Source organism: Anas acuta, chromosome 2 (assembly GCF_963932015.1).
Source record: "Anas acuta chromosome 2, bAnaAcu1.1, whole genome shotgun sequence".
NCBI lineage: Eukaryota > Metazoa > Chordata > Aves > Anseriformes > Anatidae > Anas > Anas acuta.
This window is the reverse complement of record NC_088980.1, coordinates 3,736,153-3,755,221: the sequence shown is the minus strand read 5'-3', so window position 1 is coordinate 3,755,221 and position 19,069 is coordinate 3,736,153. Positions and strand designations below refer to the sequence as shown.

The following is a 19,069-nucleotide window of genomic DNA, read 5'->3' as shown; positions in this document are numbered from 1 at the left end:
AATAAATCTGCCCATCTGAGCTTGAAAATCTAGCAGTGCAGGAGAGAGAAGAGAAAGAAGAATATTATTTTTCTTGCTGTCACCTTTATTTATGGGACTTGTTTGGATTTTCATGCTAAAGCAACCTATACCTGTGTTTTCTTTCAAGTTAAAAAGAGCGTTGTCCTTGGTTTGAAATGAAACCTTCCACGCTGTGTGGGAGAGAGGAGGATTTTCTACATTTACATCTAAAATACAGGTAAATTTGGCCTTCAGCTGTCTTTCAGAATCACAACTCCAGAAACGTCGTGCCACTGACAGACATCTAGGAACTTTTCTCTCTTTTTATGGGGAGAAGGGCAGAGAGTGGGCATACGGATTGACTGCATTGGGCTGGGATTTGCACTCTTTGGCTGTCCACGCAGCCCTCCCAAGCCAGCAGCTGCTTCGGAGAAAGCCAAATGCTCCTGACTGTCCCTTCCCAGCAGTGTTGGGTTGCTCCCCCAGCACCACTCGACCCCCTTGCAGACCTCATGGCAACATCTGCACCACCTACAGCCCCACCAGCTCTAACCCCTGTGCCTGTGCCAAGGCCATGCCTCAGCACTCTCCTCTGTGCCTTCAGGACAGACCCCAGCAAGCTGTTGAACACAGCACTTTGCTGCCTGCAAGGTTAATCTGCAAGGGCTCCTGGCTCCCTGAAGAGGGAGATGCTTTGGCACAGCCGGTCATGGATGTGCAAGATCCTTGCTCCAGGGCTGGAGGAATCCCATAGTGACTGCACCAGCTGGTGGGTAAAAAGTAAAATTCAAGCTCTGATGATTTCCTCTACCTCTGCTTCTCTCCATCCCAATGTAATAGGTTAAGGGGAAAAAATATATATATTAAAAAAAAAAAAAAAGGTGAAAAGGGAAGAATTGAAAGGAATTAAAAAGGAAAGAAGAAGAGAAAGAGAAAAGACAAAAAAGGGTGGGGGAGGGGAGCAAAAAAGGGAGGAGAAGGGCGAAGAAGTTTTAAAATTAGAAGAGGGGTGGATATGGGAAAATGGGGGCAAAGGAGAGAAAAAAGAGATAAAATGGAAAAGGGAGAATGAAATATAGGGACAGCGGGGGGGGGATAAAAAAGGGGAAAAGAGGAAACAGTGAAAAGTAGAAAAAAAACGGGGGGGGATGAAACGTGTAAAAGGAGAAAAGAGGAAAAGTGAATGAAGGGAGAGAGAAAGAACGGAAGAACCAGAGGAGAAAAGCAAAAGGGATGAAGAGGGGGTAAAAAGGAAAGGGAAACGGTGAAAGGAATGGGAAAGAAAGAAAAACATGAGGAAAAGAAAAGCGTGATAAAAAAAAATAAGCAGGCAAAAGAAGGGAAAAAGAACAAAAGGAAAAAGGCAGAAGGGAGTAAAACTGAAGGGAGATGAGGAAAAAAGAGAGAGAAGAAGGGGGCAGCAGGAGGAGGAGGGAGGGGACACCGTGGGAAGCGCAGCGGGGCCGCGGGCACCTGGGGCGGGCGGGGGGCGGAGAGGCGCGGAGGGGGCGCGGCGGCCGGTGCCGCCTCCTCCTCCTCCTCCTCCTCCTCCTCCTCCTCCTCCTCCTCCTCCTCCTCCCGTCCCTCCCTGGATGCGGGGCTGCCGGGTGAGCGCCGGGAGCGCAGCGCTGCGCCTTGCGCGCACCGCCCGGAGCCGGGCAGGATGGGGTGCGCGGGGCTGCGCGTCGTGGTGCTCGGCTGCCTCCTCTCCGCGGTGAGTGTCCCCGGCTCGGAGCCGGCAGTTCCCCGGTGTCCGCTCCTTCGGAAGGGGTTAGGCGAAAGGGTTTTGCTTTGGGCAAACTTTGGGCAACTTTGGAAGCGGTGGTGGTTGAAGGTGCGTCTCTTCTGGGTTTCCCTTTCTCTGCATAGTCCGTGCAATAGGAATCGGTTAATTAATTAATTGCTTTTCGAGCTCTGCTTCCTCTTCAAGAGTGAGAGGATCGCGGGAGCCGGAGGGATTCACTTTGGGTTCTCGGTGTTTTCTATCAGGACTGACTCTCGGTTTCGTTGCCATCCAGCCTTCGCAGCCTGGCTTTCAGTTTGGTTCCCGGCCGGGAGCTTCCTGCACCCTTCCGTGCAAAGCTCCCCTGACCCTGGGAGCAGCGGGCTGACATTTTGGGGGAACAGGGAGCAGCAGGGCAGGGTGCTCCGGCACAGAGATCAGCCACCGGGAGAAGTTGAGTGAAGCACCGCGCTCTGCCACCCAAACCTCATGTGGATGCAATGTTTGAGATGAGCAGAATGTGGGAGCAAAGGATGGCTTTTCTGGCTGTTGTGTCCCCTGCTTACAATTCCCACGTTTGCAGGTCCCTGAGTGGGGCACTGCTGTTTCCATCCCAGCTGTAGCCGGCTGGTAGCACGCTGGAGAATTAGCAAACGGGCTTGTTTCTCCTGTGCCTGGCGCTCACACACACACACACACGTGTGCACGCAAAAGCTAATTGTCTGTGCAAACAGTGCAGGCACGGGGTCGGATGCTGAACATTTCACCGAAGCTCTCATCTGTCACCTTACTCCTCACAGTGTCTGATTTTTAACGAGACCATTCATTTTAATTCAGCGAGCTGCAGGGGGAGGAGATGGGGAGCTGCTTGTGGCTGAGTTTCCCTCTTACTTCTAATCCCCTCCTGCACGTTTCATTCCTTGAAGGGTGTGATTGTCTCCCCAGAACGCTGTTGGGTTGGGTGAGGTTGCCCCCAGGAGCTGGGTTGTGCTTTTGGTACTTGGCAGCAGGTTGCTTCTCTTTGCTCGGCTGGTGACAGCGGTTTGCCCAAAGCTGCTCTGGTCCCCAGCAGGCAGAGGCAGAGCAACCCAGAGAGCGGGAAGTTACCCAGCTTTGGGACTGCATCACTTGTGTCCCTTTTCTTCTCCCCTTTCCCCGTAGGAAACAAGACAAATGGACTAATTTTATTATTTTTTCGGCTGTCAGCACGAGCTACCCAACCACCTGCATCACTAAGACTCTTCTTTGTAGAAGAACAGGCTGGGAAAATGGATTAAAGTATAGACATAAATAAATAAATAATGGCTAGGCAATTAGTTCCAGGAATTCTACAGATTTTGCCTTAGGGAAAATCCAAAATAGTTCACGGCCGGGGCTCAAGCTGGGGAAGTGAGAAGGGGGTAGCGCTCCCACCAGCTGCTGGAGCTGCTCCAGCTCCCGCTTCCACTGAAGCCCATGGCAAAAATCCCATTTCTTTAAACACTGTTGGCATGAAGAGGTCCTTTGGGGCCAGATCCTGCAGATCAGTCATGCAGTCTGCTGAAGTTTGACACGCAAGTGTTGGTAGGATCAGGCCTGTATGGCAGTGCGTTTGGTCCTATCAATGAGCGCAGACCCACGAAGCTTTGGGACGAGGGCGAACTGCAGCATCCATGCAGCCCAAAGGCCAGCTCTGGTCCCTTTTCCACCTTTGTAGGATTTTTCTTGTTTTGTACTTTATCTCACTTCCTTGCCTCGGTTTAGTGGAACCGTTGGTTGCGGTGGCTTTGTCGTTCTTTTGAACATTCCTGGCACCTGGCTTGTGCTAGTGGGTTAGAGAGTTTTTACAAGCTCCTTATCTCCGCTGATCTGCGAGGTGACTAATGCTGAGGTGTCTGATGCCAGAGAAAATCCCTGTTGTTTTTGTTTCTCAGCTTGAGACTGGGAATCGGTGCGCATTTTTAAAGCAGAAACAGTTCTGTGATTGTAACAAGGCTCTGGGATCAACGATCACTCAGCAAAGTCTTCTCATGCAGTTTATTGTGATAACTTTTATTGGTGTGTCATTAGAAAAACTTTGTACGAGAACAATTGGCTGATTGAGAAGTTAACTGCTATAAAACTGTGGTGGCACTGTGACTTCTAATTGCTGTCATAAACTTTCACCTTGGCCTCTCATGATTTACAGATGTGGAAAAAGGAAATTGGGTAAATTTTATTTACTGTGGTTCAAGCCATGCACACCAGAGTCCTGGTTCCTGCAATGGTCAAGTTTAACACTTGGGCAAAAAGTGCTAAATTTGCGAGGCCGGGTGTGCGATGCAGTGTAAATCCAGAATAATCCCTATGGGGTTCTGTTGGGTTGCTGGCCCAGAGAACAATGAATTGGAGATGTTTGTGTCTAGTAAATGGGAAGTGGGTAATTTGAAGGACTTGGTGGGTTCCACGTGCCTTCAGACTGCAAGATATTGGAGTAGCCAAGTCTGCCCTGCTGGGTAATTTGTGTTTTTCTTCAGAGTTTTATTCTGCTGCTGCCATGAGGTGTACGTGAAGGAATAAAAAAACTCGGATCTGGTCCTTCAACAGCTTAAATGTAAATGCTGGAAACAGGATCATTTAAAAAAAAAAAAAAAAGACAGTCAAATTTAAGTTCATGGGACAACCGCTTCAGCCATATCTGCATCTCTTTCATCTGCCACTGACTGGGAATCTGAGAACTGAGATAAATACACTTAAACCAAAATAATCCATGTTTTGGTGAAGAGGCAAGGTACTTACTAGAATCCCGTAACCTAACTCCTGCATCCAACACAAAGTTCATTTAGCAATGAAATTATGTGTTTGAAAAAGGCCTTGTCACAAACCCAGTAATATATCCAAGTTTTGTGATTTATTAACATTTATCTATGTATAATTGCATTTATTTATTCATTCAAAGCCACCTAAGAGCACCAGGTGCCCAGTTACTTCTGGGTAACTCCAAAAGTCTCATTGTCTCTGTGCAAGACTAAAAGCTTTCAGAGTACAAATTTTCAGCAGTGCATATTTTTAAGAAGCCTTCATTTAGGGCATAATGAGGCAAAAGAGCAAAATAGGCAAAACTACAGTGTCTGATGCGGGGTGGGGGGGAGGCTATGTGGAATATTTAAGGCTGTTTATGCAGCGTGGTGCTGCAGCCCACCCGCAGGGGGATTCACACCACAATCTTCACACCATCCTGCAGCCGGGGTCGGTCCCCAGCAGGGACACTCTGGAGAAGCAGACACGAGGGGGACCACGATGTGTTGTAAAAGGAGACAAGTCCTTCCTGGTGTTTTTTAAAGGGAAGGGATAGTTGCCAAATATCCAGCATCAGAAAGCAGATGGGACCATGGACAGAGAAAGCTGTCTGGCTTGTTAATTCGGGTGTCGATGTATATGCTGCTTCGTTTTTATCCTTTTTTTAAGTGCTCTAAAAATATTCTGGTTCAAACTCCCTCCCCGCTGCACTGTCAGCTGGTGTGACAGCCAGGGGGCCGCGCCGAATACAAATGCAGGGCAGGGTCTGTTCTGCTTCGTGGAAAGTCTGGCTGGGGAGGGCTTGGGATGCTGCTGCTATTTTCTGGTCTTGGTTTTGCCCTTTTGTAGTGGTGCAGCTGAGCAGTGGATGTCTCTTCTCACCCCAAGGGTGGCGGTCACAGCACTCAGTAGATGCAGAGCAGTGAGGTCTGCTGGCAGTTTTACGGATGGACAACTGGCATACGAGTAGGGGATGGGACTGGTTATGAAGGAAGTGTTTCAGCTTTCCTGAGTCTTGGGAAAGAGGAAAGAATGAGATCTAAAGAAAAATTGATTTGGGAAGGTTTGGGATGCTGAGCCAGGCAATGCTGCTCTGCGGTGTGGTGTAGCTGCCCCAAAGCCCTTCAGGCTACGTCTGCTCAGCCTGTGACTCAGCCATGTCCTTGGTGTGTCGCTGCATGTGTCACTGCATGGGCTGTACTGTACCTTGTCTCCTTAAGGGATAGCTTGTACAATTTTCAGGAAAAAAAAAAATAGCATTTCCCCTTTACCAGATGGTCTCCAGCAGAAGCAACTGGAAAGACTGGTATCTAGTGAAAATCGGTCTTCTGCTTGCCACATATCTGCTGACTTTGTAGGATTGGGTGGTTACCAGGTATTTACCAGTCACAAATCCTTGTTGTAGACGAAGAAAAGGGTCAGGATCAATTGTCCTGCTCAGCATCAATTGTCCCTGTACAGCCAGATCTGCGTGCACTTGGAGGTGGTTTGTCACACCTGCATGCAATCAGTGGGTCAGAAGCAGGAAAGGAGTCTAATTATCTACATGAAGAAAAATGTTGTTACTCCAGTTTGGATGAGGAGCAGGACTTAGCTTGGGTTTATGAGAATGGCAGGTCCTGTCCTGTTCTCCTTGTGGCACACTAAGGTCACTGCTGTGGCGTGGTGGCGCAGGGGATGTAGGTGTGTGCTGGTGCCTCAAAGGGATGTGTGATGAACACAACCCTGCTCTCTGGTCTCATCGACTTTCTGCCTTCGGTATTAGAAAGAAGAGAAAAATCCCACGAGAGGACCAAAATCTAGGAAACACAGCCAGGAAAAATCCTCAGCTGTGATCCAAATGTGTGGGTCAGAGACGCCTGGAGAAGCAGGAGAAGGCCTGGAGCTCTAGGCCAGCAGGTGGGATGGAGAGCGTGGCTGGGCAGACAGACAGATGGACGTGAGGCTTTCTGAGCCTTCCCATGCCATGGCACTGGTTTGTCCCTTTTTGAGGCAAGATTTCCCACAGGGAGTGCTGAGCACTTGGTGTTTCGTTGCTCCCTCCCCTCCGGGCTCCCAGACGTTCTCCAGAAATCACGAGCTCCGCTCGGGTGGGAACCCAGCCAAGGCGGGGAGCGTCTGTGCCTCTGGAAATGAGATCCCAGAGGGCTGCAGTGGAAGCAGGACCGGACCCTCGGTTTCTCTGTCTGGGAGAGGAAGGGAAGCAATGCCGGCTATCAGATTGGCCTCCGTCCAGAGCTAACCCAGCCAACACCACGTCAGGGAGGTCTCGTGAGTGGCTCGTGAAGGCCGTTCACCAGCTGAGCGCTCTTCTTGTCACCGTTCCCTTTTTTTGGAGCAACCTGCAGCTTGTTTGGCCTTGTGCCTGACCACCAGGGATCTCTCTGGGATGATTCATCTTTCCAGGCACGAGCTTTACCTTTCACATTAGCAGACCCGTAGCGCAGGAAAAGTTCATTCACTAGCAAGTGCCTTGGGGAAGGTCTGAGATGCAGGTGGTGCTCCCTGCAGCTGCCAGTGGCTGGATGTTCCTAAAATCCTTACACAGCCCTTCTGTTTGTTGAATGGGGCAATGACAGATTTCTCCAGCTTTGGGTTTTTAGATCCCTTAAAGGCATCTGGAGATGTAAAGTTTCCTTCTGATAAGGATATTGTTAACAGTGCCAAGATGTTCTGTCCCCAAACTTCAGCTTGACTAGAAGCATCTGCTGGCTATTAGCTTTGCTACAAATCACTTTTAAACTACTTAGGCTCATGCACAAACCCTGATGAGGAAAGAGATATAATAGCACGAGCAATTATGATTAATAATTGCCTATCCACACAAATATAAATAGCCTGTGTGAGCACAGCTTGACCTGCAGGAAGGCAGCAGGTAGGGTTGAGAGGTGGAAGCAAGTGCGATATATTTTGCTGTTACGGTTCTTGCCTCCAATATTCATCACCCACTCCTCCATCAGCCGTGCAGATGCGATGCCTTGGAGTGAGCACAGCCCTGCTACAAAGTTAGCATAGGTGACATCAGGATTAAGTCCAGCAATTCTTAGGTGGTTGGTTTGTAAAGTGAATTCAGGGACACTGGGATGTGTGCTGTGGGCTGCTCATGGCAGGAAAGCACACATTAGTGCTGCTTTGCTGGCGTTTTATTGTGCCAGATTTTATCTACAGCACTAACTTATATACGTACAGAGTATTTCCTGGACTTAAAGACCTATTTTAGCTTCTAAGCTGTGCTTGAATTCTGGAGACCCTGATGTGGTTTACATTAACAAAGTCACTCTTCCAGTCAACTGAAACCGTGGATGTTAACAGCCTTCAACTCCTCCACTAGTCACATTAGGTGGATTTCTTACCCCCAGGGCAATCACTAACCATCCATTTCAGTGTTTGAGCTGGGAGATTTACACTTCTGTTGTTTCAGTTCAAATTCAGGTATTAGAAATTAATCAGGGGAGTTTTCTAATTCAGGATCATTTTCTGATGCATTTCACTAGTGGGATGGGCAACGGACTTGGTGGTGCTGGTTGGATAAACTCTTCAGGACTTCACAACTTGGCTTCATTGATTTGCATTGATTTAAAGTCAGGAGGAGACCAGAGGAGGTCAGGAGGCCCCAGCTCCGTGTTTGCTGAGCTGCTGTCCTCATGATCCTCTTTTCCCTTTTACAGCTGTCTCAGGGCTGTTCCTACTTGAGTTGTGAAGCTGAATATGAGCTCCCCAGGGGCTCATCCCTGTGAAATTGCACCTCATCAAGAAGGAAGGGGAAAAAAAATCAATTTAAATACAATTCTTTTCCAGAAGGGAAAACATCAATACTTTGTGTCTCCTTTGTAAATCTGAAATCTATAGGGTATCTTTTAAAAAGATGTTTATTCAAGGCTCCAACCTTGATTTTGTGTTTTAACAGATGTTTCAATTAATACCTGGTGATCCGTAACATCACAATTAAGATCTGAGCAGCGAGTGTCTCCAGGGCCCTTATAAATGTCACTGTCTATCACAACTAATCAGCCCATGAGCTTCCTTGCAGGTGACCTCGGGATGGGAATCACCTTGCAGATCAGGACACCTACGTTTTGGCATTTCTGCGTAGGTGTCTACACATGACCCAGGTGATTTGGGATCCCGGTGTGGTCGGGCTCAGTAGGCACCACATGCCTATGTTGTGCACCTTTTTTGAGCCCTCATTGACGGTAGTCGCAGCTCACTCAAACCCCGTGTAAACACCTACATTTAGAAGTCTCAGGCTGCCAGCCAAATCACTCCCCAGGTTTCCCATGTGTTGTATAAGAATGGGGAGGAAAAAAAAAAAGCTCACGCTGAATTTTTCCCTGCAGCCTGCTTTATTCACTACTCAAAAGCTGCTTTTATCTAATTTTTCTGAAGTGGCCAGGCTGCTGCTGTTCAAACTTAAGGAACATAAGCCTTTGCAAAGCAAAAAAGAAACAAAATATACTGAATGTGATGCCCCCTGCCATCCCCACCCCAAACCCCTCGCAACTCTGTGCAGTTGCAGTGAAATGAAAAGCTGCTTCAGACCTGACTCTTAGCATGTTTATGCACTCAGCTTGGAAGCAGCCAGAATCCAAATCCTGCTGCAGGTTCTACCTCTTCTGCCATTATTTAGCTGTAGCCAAATTCAACTCCTAATTTAAATGACTGCAGTGATTTATTTTTTCCATCCTCTTTCCCACTAGAGACCCCCAGCTATTTATCAGGGGAGGGTTTCATCCCCTTGTGGCCATGTGGGATGTATTCCCTTGCTTTTTCTTTAAGTCACCTTTCTTAGCCCTCAGGAGCCTGCTAAGCAGATTAAAACCCACTGTCCTGGCAGTGGGTTTTGTTGAGGGAGGGAGGGAGTGAAATCCTTGTAGTTTGCAGGTAGTGATGGCAGTTCAGCAAGGAAAGCCAGGGGATGCTGCTGCTCTCTTCCCCTTTCTGAGTCTGTCTGTGTGTTTTGCTCAAGCTGAGGACCCTGCTGGGATTCCTTCCCTGGGGAGCTCTCTGGGGGCTGCTATTGCTCAGGGGTCATCTCAAAGCAGAGTGCAAGCACAGAGGAGCCTGCCCTGAAACAAGCCACTTGTTTCCTGAAATAACTGCACCCATCATTTCCACCCTAGCTTTTAACCATAATCAGGATTTCCTCCCCACTTTTTTTTTCTTTTCTTTTTTTTTTTCTTCCCCACAATAGAAGCAGCTTTTCTTTCTGCTCAGCATATTCAAAGGCAGAAAAATGCTGCTGTTGAGACAGTTCCCAGCTTCACAGGGCACCAAAAGGAGGCCAAGCTTTACGTGGAGAATTACTGACATGCTCAAGTGTCAACTGCTAGGCTGCCCGCATTTTTTGGGGGACTGACATTAAACACGACTGCAGAGCTCTGTGAGTCTTAGCTATGCCGTGCTCTTAATTCCTGTGCTGTAATGATTCCTCTTGAAGAAGTTCCCCCCAGCTTCCTTATTTCTCCACTCACTGACTTGTGTTATGCAGTTTTCTTTTTGGACAATTTCTCTGTGCAAAGCTTTTTTGCCTTCTGTAGCTTTGCTTTTGGGGCATGAGATGTGTTTTTGGGTGCAGGAATTCTTGCTCACTCACCCCCCTCTACCCCATTTGTTTTGAAGCACCATTTGCAGAAAAATCAACCGTGTTCCCCCCTGCCCCAATCCTTTTTACCCTTCCCTGGAAAGCCGCATGTGTTTCAGCAAACAGTATGTCAGGGGCTTATCTTCAGGCTGTTTGTGTACAATGCAGATGAAGCAATGTTTGTCAAGGAAAGTAACAGCTTATATTGGAACAAATGAAATAGATTATATTAAAAACACAGATACGCTTTCAGACAGAGCAGTGCTTCCGGAGTGCTGAAAGAAATAAAGCCTGGTAGCAACTGGGCTGGGTTCATCCTGAAGATATTTGTCAGTGGGACAATCTGCGAGAGAAATGTGCTGCTCAGAGAGCATGGTTTTTGCAAAGCTATTGCTACCATTATTTTGTGTTACAGAGCTATGAAATATCTCCAGAAGCCAAGCCCACAAATCACCATCCATGGTTCTGTTGGGCATTACAAACCACAGACTCGGTGGAGATGTTGGTTTTTATGACATGCTGCTGTTTTTCTCTCATCTTGGTTCTTGCTGTCTCAGAGCTGAGAGCTCTCGCCCACCCTGCAGCCCTACAAGGGCTGGTGGTCCTACCAGCTCCTCCCTGCCAGCACAGTTCGTCTGCTCTACAGGTGCTAATTACTCTTTTCTCTGTAATTAACAAACTTGACTAAACTCAGAACAGTTATTTCCAGCCTATGCATAGCCTGAAATTTCCTGACTGTTTCAGAGTTAGAGCTTTAAAAGCTTTTTTTCCTTTATCTCTATTAGTTTAGTGAAAACATTACATTCTGTATATCATTAGGCGATCATAGCTATAGCAGTACTTAATAAAACTGCGGCATGAGTTAGTTTTAGAGATTGTATTTTTATGGTTATTCCCCTTTAACCTATTAAAGTTCCCTTTTTCACAATGGTCCTTTGACTGGGAAGCTCTTCCAGAGCCAGACAGCTCTCGTGGTTTAACCTCCTTGGCCAAGCCCAGACAGTTTTGTAGATAGAAAGGAAATTAAAAATCAGAGCTTGCTGCCTTGGGTCTACTTGACCTGAGCCTCAAAAATGTCTTAAGGGACCAATAAGCATTTGAAAATATTTATAAAGCTAACTATAAAGCTGAAGCTTTGGTTGTCTGTTCAGCTATTTTACTACTACGTTATTGTTACAGGCAGATAAAACCGGGATTTATTGAAGAGGCATGTTCCAGAAACACTTGATTCACTTGTGGAAGATTAGCGAAGTAAAGGGCTGATAGGTTGCAGTTTTTGTTAGAGGAAAGACACCTTGTGTGCTCATCAGAACTGTATTTATGCTTTGGAAAAACAGATGTAGAAGGGAAAAGAGTCCACATAGCTCCTGCAAGTTATGATGGAGATGTCAGTTTTTTTGGGGCCAGCCAGGACCTGTGATCCCAGCATGACATTTGCACAAGGAGTTGGTGAGGATGTGAAATGAGGGAGAGGAGGTGGTTAAAATACAATGTGGAAGCACTCCTGCAAGCAATGGGCATGAGAAACACAAAAGCAGCAGTCACAAACCCCAGCTGCTCTCTGTTCCAAGGCCAGCCTGAAAATCTCCTTGTTACTACACTGCACGTTTGGGATAAACCTCTTGTGCGGGTTGATCACAGGGTCTGCTGGTCACGCCTGGGTTGGTGCCACCTAGAAGCATCCTGGAGCTGCAGCATTCCCTAGGGACAGCCCGTGCTGGCAGTATGAAGCAGCCTGGGTGCACTTCTCTCCCCTGTGCTGCCTCTTTCCAGGCTGTTTTTCCTCTGCGTATTGCTCCAATGTTTTTCTCCCCCTGTTCCTCTCTCTTGAAGATCTGACGGGATTTGTTATTGCACAACTGAAATCATCATCATAATAAAAGGGCAGCGGTGTCTTTGATTTGGGCTTGCTTTCTTCTCCACCACGGGACTGCTGAAAAGTCACATCTCTATTTCTATGAGGGGTATTAAAATGCTTGGCAGGTTGGTGCCCCTCTACTTAGTAATTATTTCTTCTCTGCCAGTTCACCACTCAAGCCTCCCAGGCTGTCAACTCTTGAAATAAGTATTAAATATATATTGCAGCCCTGGGAAGGGAGTCCAACCGGGCAGAGTATAACAAACCTAAAGATAAATGCTTGCTACCCCGCAGAGTAGCCTGGGGAGAAGTGCAGACAAGGAACAGCATCTGCTAGGGTAACTGTGCGTAGAAGATGAACCAGTAAATTGAGCTGCAGCTGGTGAGCGGCAGCGGTTCAGGCAAATGGACTTTCTGCGAAGGGTGAGCCTAAAACTCACTCTGGAAATAAGAAAAATATACTATCTGCTTATTTCTTTTCACTTTTATCTGCCTAAACTAACTTAATGAAGATGAAGCAGTTTGTATGTGGTTAGATTAGCCTAGCAAATCGATACCAGGGCATGGTGCAATACCTCCTGCACGTGCACTTGTGATAATGTCTGGGATTGAAAGCATCTCTAAAAGTAGAAGGCTAGCGCTGGCACAAGAGTGTTTGTACACTCGATGGGATTGAAATTGGCTGGCTATAGGAGCAGTGCTAAGAGCCAGAAAGTCAACTTCTTGTGCGATGGAGCTCAGTCCATCTCTGAAAAGGATGTGTTATCTGTTCCAGGGGAGCTTTCCCATATGATGTGTACGTTATGCAGCTGCCATGCAGGGAAAGAAATTGGTGTGGTACTGTTCATGATGCAGTACTGGCCCTCCTGCTTAAGAAAAAACCCTGCAAAGCAGAGCCAGGAGCAAGACATCATTGCAGTGCAGGAACGGGAAGGGTGGCTGAGCTTGGAGATGCACCCAGGCTTGGCTTGGACATCGGAGAGAACTGGAGGTTCAGACATGAACTTGGAGAGTTACTGGTTTGTTAGGGAGGGCAGGATCTTTCTAAGGTGTCATATAGTCCCCCCCAATATTACAGCTTTGCCTGTTTTCCACTGGAAACTTCCCACTGATGAGGCCTCTCTTGGCAAACATACTGGCCTCTTTTTTTTTTTTTTTTTTTTTTCCTAAAATATGTTTGTGAGTGTATTTGGGCCTGCTGCGGGACATGTTCCTGTTGTGAGAAACCCAGAGTGACCTGGAAGGCTTTGCTCTGCATGTGACGGGGGTCATTACTCCCTGTCCCTGCTACCACTTGTTTCGAGGAATCCATCCACTATTGACTCAGGCCTTCCTGTACCAGCCAGCAGTGTCGTCATTCAGGCTGTCATGGGAGTCATTGCCATGAAGGGAAAAGGGTTTTGTTAGGGAACAGAGGCAGGGAACAGTTTTTTCATCAGAATAATGACGCTGGCCATATGCTTAGCGTTCAGCCGAGGGATTGGGTTGACAGTCGCAGCACGGTGTCTCATGGAGCCGATGAGGTCTGTGTCTTGTAAACATTTTGTTTCGGGAGAAGAGAGACGGGAATTCATATTTCTGATTGCTCTCCTCTGAGCCATAGGAAATCTCTCCCAGATTCTTCACACCGTGCTAAAATAAGTTTAAAAATGGCCCTTCTCTCCAGAAATGACACAATCAGTTGCCTCCAGCTGTATGTGCAGAGAGACATGAGCTGCTTCCAAGGGGTAGGCAGTTGGGCGATGGGGAGAGCTTAAAGCTCACATTTTACTCTGATACTGAGGTCTATTAGTGCAGAAACCAGTATATTTCTGCACGGGTCACCCAATTAGTAGCTGCAGCTGACCTCTGGGTGTAGGGCATGTGGTTACTGTGAAATGAGATTTCATGAATCTAAAGGATAAAATCTAAAGAAACTCAACAGATAGCTTTGCATTAGTCCTTGCTGAGTGTTACCTTCCAAATGTGTTTCCCTTTAAAAAATAAAAATAATAATAAAAATACCACCTTGAGGAATATTTTTGGAAAGGTGTATTTTCTTTGCTTGTAAAGTTTTTGGGGTGAGAGGAATATTTATCCTTGGGCATATCAGTTCTTCATTTATTGGGGAGAAAAATGGAGTAGTTTTTACCATTTTGTCTTCTCATCACAGAGCTGGAAAGCTTCATGAGTTCTGAGATATTTTTCTTGACATAAGAGTGAATAGAGACAAAACTTGCTTTTTATGGATTGTTCTTAAACCTTCTTTTTCAGGCCAGAAAATGACCAGAATGTGCTAAATACTGTCACGCCTTTAAATGATGGCACAGCCATTTCTGGGAAGGATGGAAATGTCACTTTGCTAGTTTGCAGGTTGGAAGATTGACACATACAGATAAGGGATAATGACCTGCATTGTAAATCGTAGACCAGATACTGTGAGTGGAAGAGTTTCAGTATTGAAAGTCATTCAGTAACTATTAGTTTGAGGCATATACAGTATTAGTTTGGGGATTTCTAACTCATTTCAACAGAAACTGATTTAATCGGGGGGTGGAGGGGTGGGCGGGGAAGAATAGGCTTGGAAATATTGGGCTAGGTGAACATAACAGAGTCATGACCCATGAGATCAGGCTTTTGGTGTCTCCTGTGGAGCATGTTACTGGGTACCCCCAAGTTATGCTGTCCCTGCAAATGGGTAGCGTTTCAGTGATGTGGCACATCTGGGGGTCAGGAGGGAGAGGGCAGGAGGAGTTACCAAGGCTAAACTGCATTTTCTGCATTAAATTTGATGCAATAAGCTGCATTAAAGAGATATTTGGAGATCAACGTGTCAGTCCTTGGGTTCCTCTGGGAGATGGTTATTTCAGCCTCTGGAATCCAGCACTATGTGGCTGCATCGGTCTTACTGGAACTAAAAATAAGAGTAATTTCCCCAAATAAAGTAGTGTGCGATCTTCTGTCAATCAGGAAAATGCTGCTGTGTTCCTCTGATGGTGCCTTTCTGATAGAAAGTCCCATCGGATCATTGCAAACACCATGAGTTCAAGACCTCGGTTTTAACATCTGCCTCAACGTCCCTTTCCCTAGTGGAAGCTGGCGCTGAGAATAGAAAGATAACAGCATGCAGGAGCTCGGTCATTTATTCATTCAGCCCCAGGAATTTAACTAATGGTTGTGCTTGGGAAAATCCTGCCCTGCAGTTACCATCCTCAGCCAGAATAAATCAGCTTAGCTTTGCTGATGTTACCGGTACTGTGCCATGCTGTTTCAAAATCTGACTGTGAGTTTAATGCTCAGGAAAAAAAAAGAAACATAACCAATGGAGTGGGATACTGTGGCATTACTTTTACTTCTAGGAATGGGACAGATGCATGGCTTCAACCAGGCTGAAGGTGCTTTTGAGACAGTGGGGAACTTTTCAGTTGCCTACAAAGATAAATAACAGCATAGAAGCCAAGGAGCTGAAATTAAAAGTATAGAGGGTTCAGCCAGATATACAGAGGTTTTCTACATACCTTCTTGTATAGACTCCATGCCCTATATGACATTTTCTGATCCAAAATTGGGGTGAGGAGAGCTCGTGAGGATAGTCTCCAAGGCGTTACACATGGTTTAGCAGAGTGTGTTTGCTGCACAACCTGGCTGGAGAATGAGGAATACGATGCCAGAGGTTTGCATGTTTCTTTTGTAATCAGTTAAGTGTTCTCACTCTGATAAGCAAAGCATGATTTTAATTAAAAAGCCATTCCAGATGGATTTAATTTGTATGCCACTGAAAAGGCAAATTACTGTGACTATAAAGAGGAAAAAGTGTGATGAGCTTCTCATTGCAGTGAATATAAATCCAGAGGGGCTTGGATCCTAAGTCAGGGGTTGTTTTCCTACTCCTTGGAAGAAGTGTTGGGATTTTTTTACCTACATCTCCTCAGCAGAAAGGAGCAATAAGGGATCCTTGCTTTGACTCCAGGTACTTTTCATGCAGAGTTGGCAATTCCTCAGGGATGTATGTAACAGCTCACTGAAGACCTGTAAGTCAGGTTAAGAAGTCCACGACAAATGCAGGTACAGACAGACAGGTTTTGACAACCAGGTTTAATTCTACTGGGACAGGGCTGTGTAGCTGCTGTTTGTTGCTCCAGCCTCAGGAATGAACAATCCCATTGTAAATGGAAGCAAAGAAAAGCAGATGATCCAGTTTGTTTCATCCACTTCTAAGGTCCTCATTTCACAGGACTCTAAGGGATGGAATAGAGGGGAAAATAATCTCTCTCCTTGAGCTTTCTGGGTGGAGAAGCAGGAGGCAGTTAAGGCATAAATTTAATTGTGCCATCCAAGGGGGCTGCTGCTCTTGGAGCCACCCTTGACCTTTGTTGCCTTTCTAAGGGCTTTTCAGAGCAAAGCTGTGAGTTTCAAGGTACTAAATGCCTCAAAGTTAAGTGCTAAGGAAAGCACTTAACTAACTCTATTTGCTATCCCTTACATATGCTGCATTAATTTGTCTCACAAGAGCAGAGCAGAGGGGGATGGTTTCCTCCCTCACCCTGATGTCCATGCTGCTTTTGGTGCGGCCCAGGACACGGTTGGCTTTCTGGGTTGCAGGCACACATTGCTGACTCATGTCGAGCTTCTCATCCACCAGCACCCCTAGGTCCTTCTCCTCAGGGCTACTCTCAATACAGTCTCTGCCCAGCCTGTATTTGGGATTGGGATTGCCCCCGACCCAGATGCAGGACCTTGCACTTGGCCTTGTTGAACCTCATGAGGTTCTCACAGGCACACCTCTCAGGCCTGTCCAGGTCCATCTGACGTGGTGCCCATACCACACAGCATGCTGTCATCAGCAAACATGCTGAAGGTACACTCAGTCCCACTGTCTACGTCAACACCAAAGATGTTCAACAGTGCCAATCCCAATACTGACGCCTGAGGAACAACACTCTTCACTTTGATATTGAGCCATTGACCCCAACTCTGGTCATGATGTTAAGCTGTTGAATGAGACGTTGTTTGCCAGATAATTCTAATAATCAGCTGTCTGATAGAAACTTGTATTATTAAGAATATGAATACCTCAGTTTTTGGTAAAAATGTCACTTTCATGTCTGTCGAGGGAAAAAGAGAGGCTGGACCAGAAATGGGATGAGATAGAACCTAGAAATACCACCCAGAATTCCCAAGGGTCTCTCCAATTTATGTTTTTTTTTTTTTTTAAGTTTCTTGTTTCTTATATTCATCCACAACAGTATTTCCAGTCCATGTAATCACAATTACAGTCTGGAGTGCTGCTGTAAATAAATGGGGCAGGATTGCTGAGTTTCATTTTCCTAAAGCACTTTGCAAGCCTCGGTTTTGAATGTTTAGCTGGACAGGCCTGCTGGGAGCACATGGTAGTGGATGGCTCCTTGCCCAAGAGGGAAAGCTGTGTAAAAAGAGAGCTCTCTCTTCGGCTGAAGTCTTATGATCCTGTAAAGTACATCAGTTACAAGTGACGGTAAATGTGGCTTTTACCACTTAAATGGTAGGCTTTATATTAAAATAAATGCCTTGTAATAAGGTGCTAGCATTCAATTTTAGGCTTTGTTGCATCTTCTTTTCTTTCTTCACACCATCCCACTGATGTGTCTTCATTGTGAATCCCTTGATCCTCAGCCTGGGAACACGGGAATCAAATGAAGATATAAAGCCACATTTCCACACTTGGAGAAGCCACTGTCTCTTAGAAATACTCATAGCTTAATAAACCTGAGGGATGCACAAGGCACAGCCGCATCTTGGTGCCAGTTTTGCCATGATTTCAAAGCACTCCAGCTTTGTGCTATGTCAAATTGGAATAAATTCTCATCTACAAAAAGCAGTCCTTGGTGATACATGCAGCACTGGGGATGGGATGTTCTGGGCAGGAAACAATCCACGGGGGCAGGAAACCCAGTTAAGTGAAGTTACTGCAATAATCAGATAGCCGTGAATGTAATTTGTCATTGCAATGAGCAGGCAGGGCTGCTCAACAGAATATCCCTCTTCTTTACTTGCTGGTAGGTGGTGGAGCTGTAAAGAGATTCTAAAGGTCTTCTGTCCTTCTCAAGCATGGCATCTGTTCCCAGTAGCCTCTGTTACCTTCTCTGCAAGTGATTCCTTCAGTGGAACAACCTCTGCCATGTCTGTAATGACCTTGTGCGACCAAGGTGCATTTTTAGCTCTGCCTTTAGCTGAGCCTCGGGGAAAAGGTTACTTTCTTCATAGGAAGCAAAAAGCAATTGGGTTGTGAAATCCCAGAACTGCAGATGTGTTCTGGGTCCACGTTCTCAGATTAGCACCCAGATGAGGCTGATAAGCGATGTACCGTGCACCTCTCCTTTACACAGATAGGGCGCCCTAAGATAGCAAGAGGGTTGAAACACTGTCCCACATATCTGTAAGTGTAATTGCACAATCCGTTTGTTGTCATTAGGTGAAGTACATCCAAGTACTTTGTAATTGGCAGTCGCAGCCAGAGTTCACTGTGTCCTCGGTCAAGTACTCCGAGCCTGGGCTGTGGAGTTCTGCAAAGCCAGAACTAATGACATGGATATCCCTCCTTTGCAGACCACAAGATAGCAAAGAAAAGTGTAAATAGTGTTTCTTCTTCTCTGGAACAGTGGGGCAGCTCCTTTTTCCCAGAGCCAGTTATAGTCTTTAGCCAGCTGAGGTAGTCTAGGGTTCCCAGGTGCCTGTGTAGAGAACATAGGTCTCTTATGCCCTTCATCATACTGGCTAGCCAACGTAGCCAGCTGTGCTGCATTGGGCAACGAACTTCAGGCAAATTAATTCTACCTTGGGTTGCTGGATATGCCTCTGTGTATACAGAGCCCAGCTTAGCATCACCAGTCTGCACTAGTGAAATAACAATAGCTGCTAGTCACTTCTGGCAAATACAAGAAAAATAAAAAAAAAAAAAAAAAAAAAGCAAAAACATTAAAAATAATGAAATGATTCTGAAGAAGTGACGAGAGTTTAATTTCTCATTTATTTGTCTCCTGGCTTGCAAACTGTCAGTATATTTCCTTTCTGTACACTCATGATGACTAGAAGCCTGCTGCTGCTGCTTGTGTGTTGGCTGCAATGCACTGACCATACCACGATGAAGACCAAATACTCCAAGGCTCTTGGTGAAACCCTGGGATTGGCAGCA

At 46.3% G+C, this 19,069-nt stretch overlaps 1 protein-coding gene across 2 annotated transcripts in view; it reads left to right on the top strand.

Annotated features, from left to right (window-relative positions):
* The first annotated feature begins 1,550 nt into the window (after positions 1-1,550).
* VIPR1 (vasoactive intestinal peptide receptor 1) overlaps positions 1,551-19,069 on the top strand; it is a 109,232-nt gene continuing 91,713 nt past the window's right edge. Inside the window, exon 1 of one of the 2 annotated variants that reach the window (XM_068673287.1) lies at positions 1,551-1,714. In XM_068673287.1, the coding sequence (XP_068529388.1) occupies positions 1,664-1,714 (51 nt within the window). In that variant the 5' untranslated portion in view covers positions 1,551-1,663. The remainder of the gene's footprint in view (positions 1,715-19,069) is intronic. The other variant, XM_068673286.1, reaches the window with a different exon arrangement.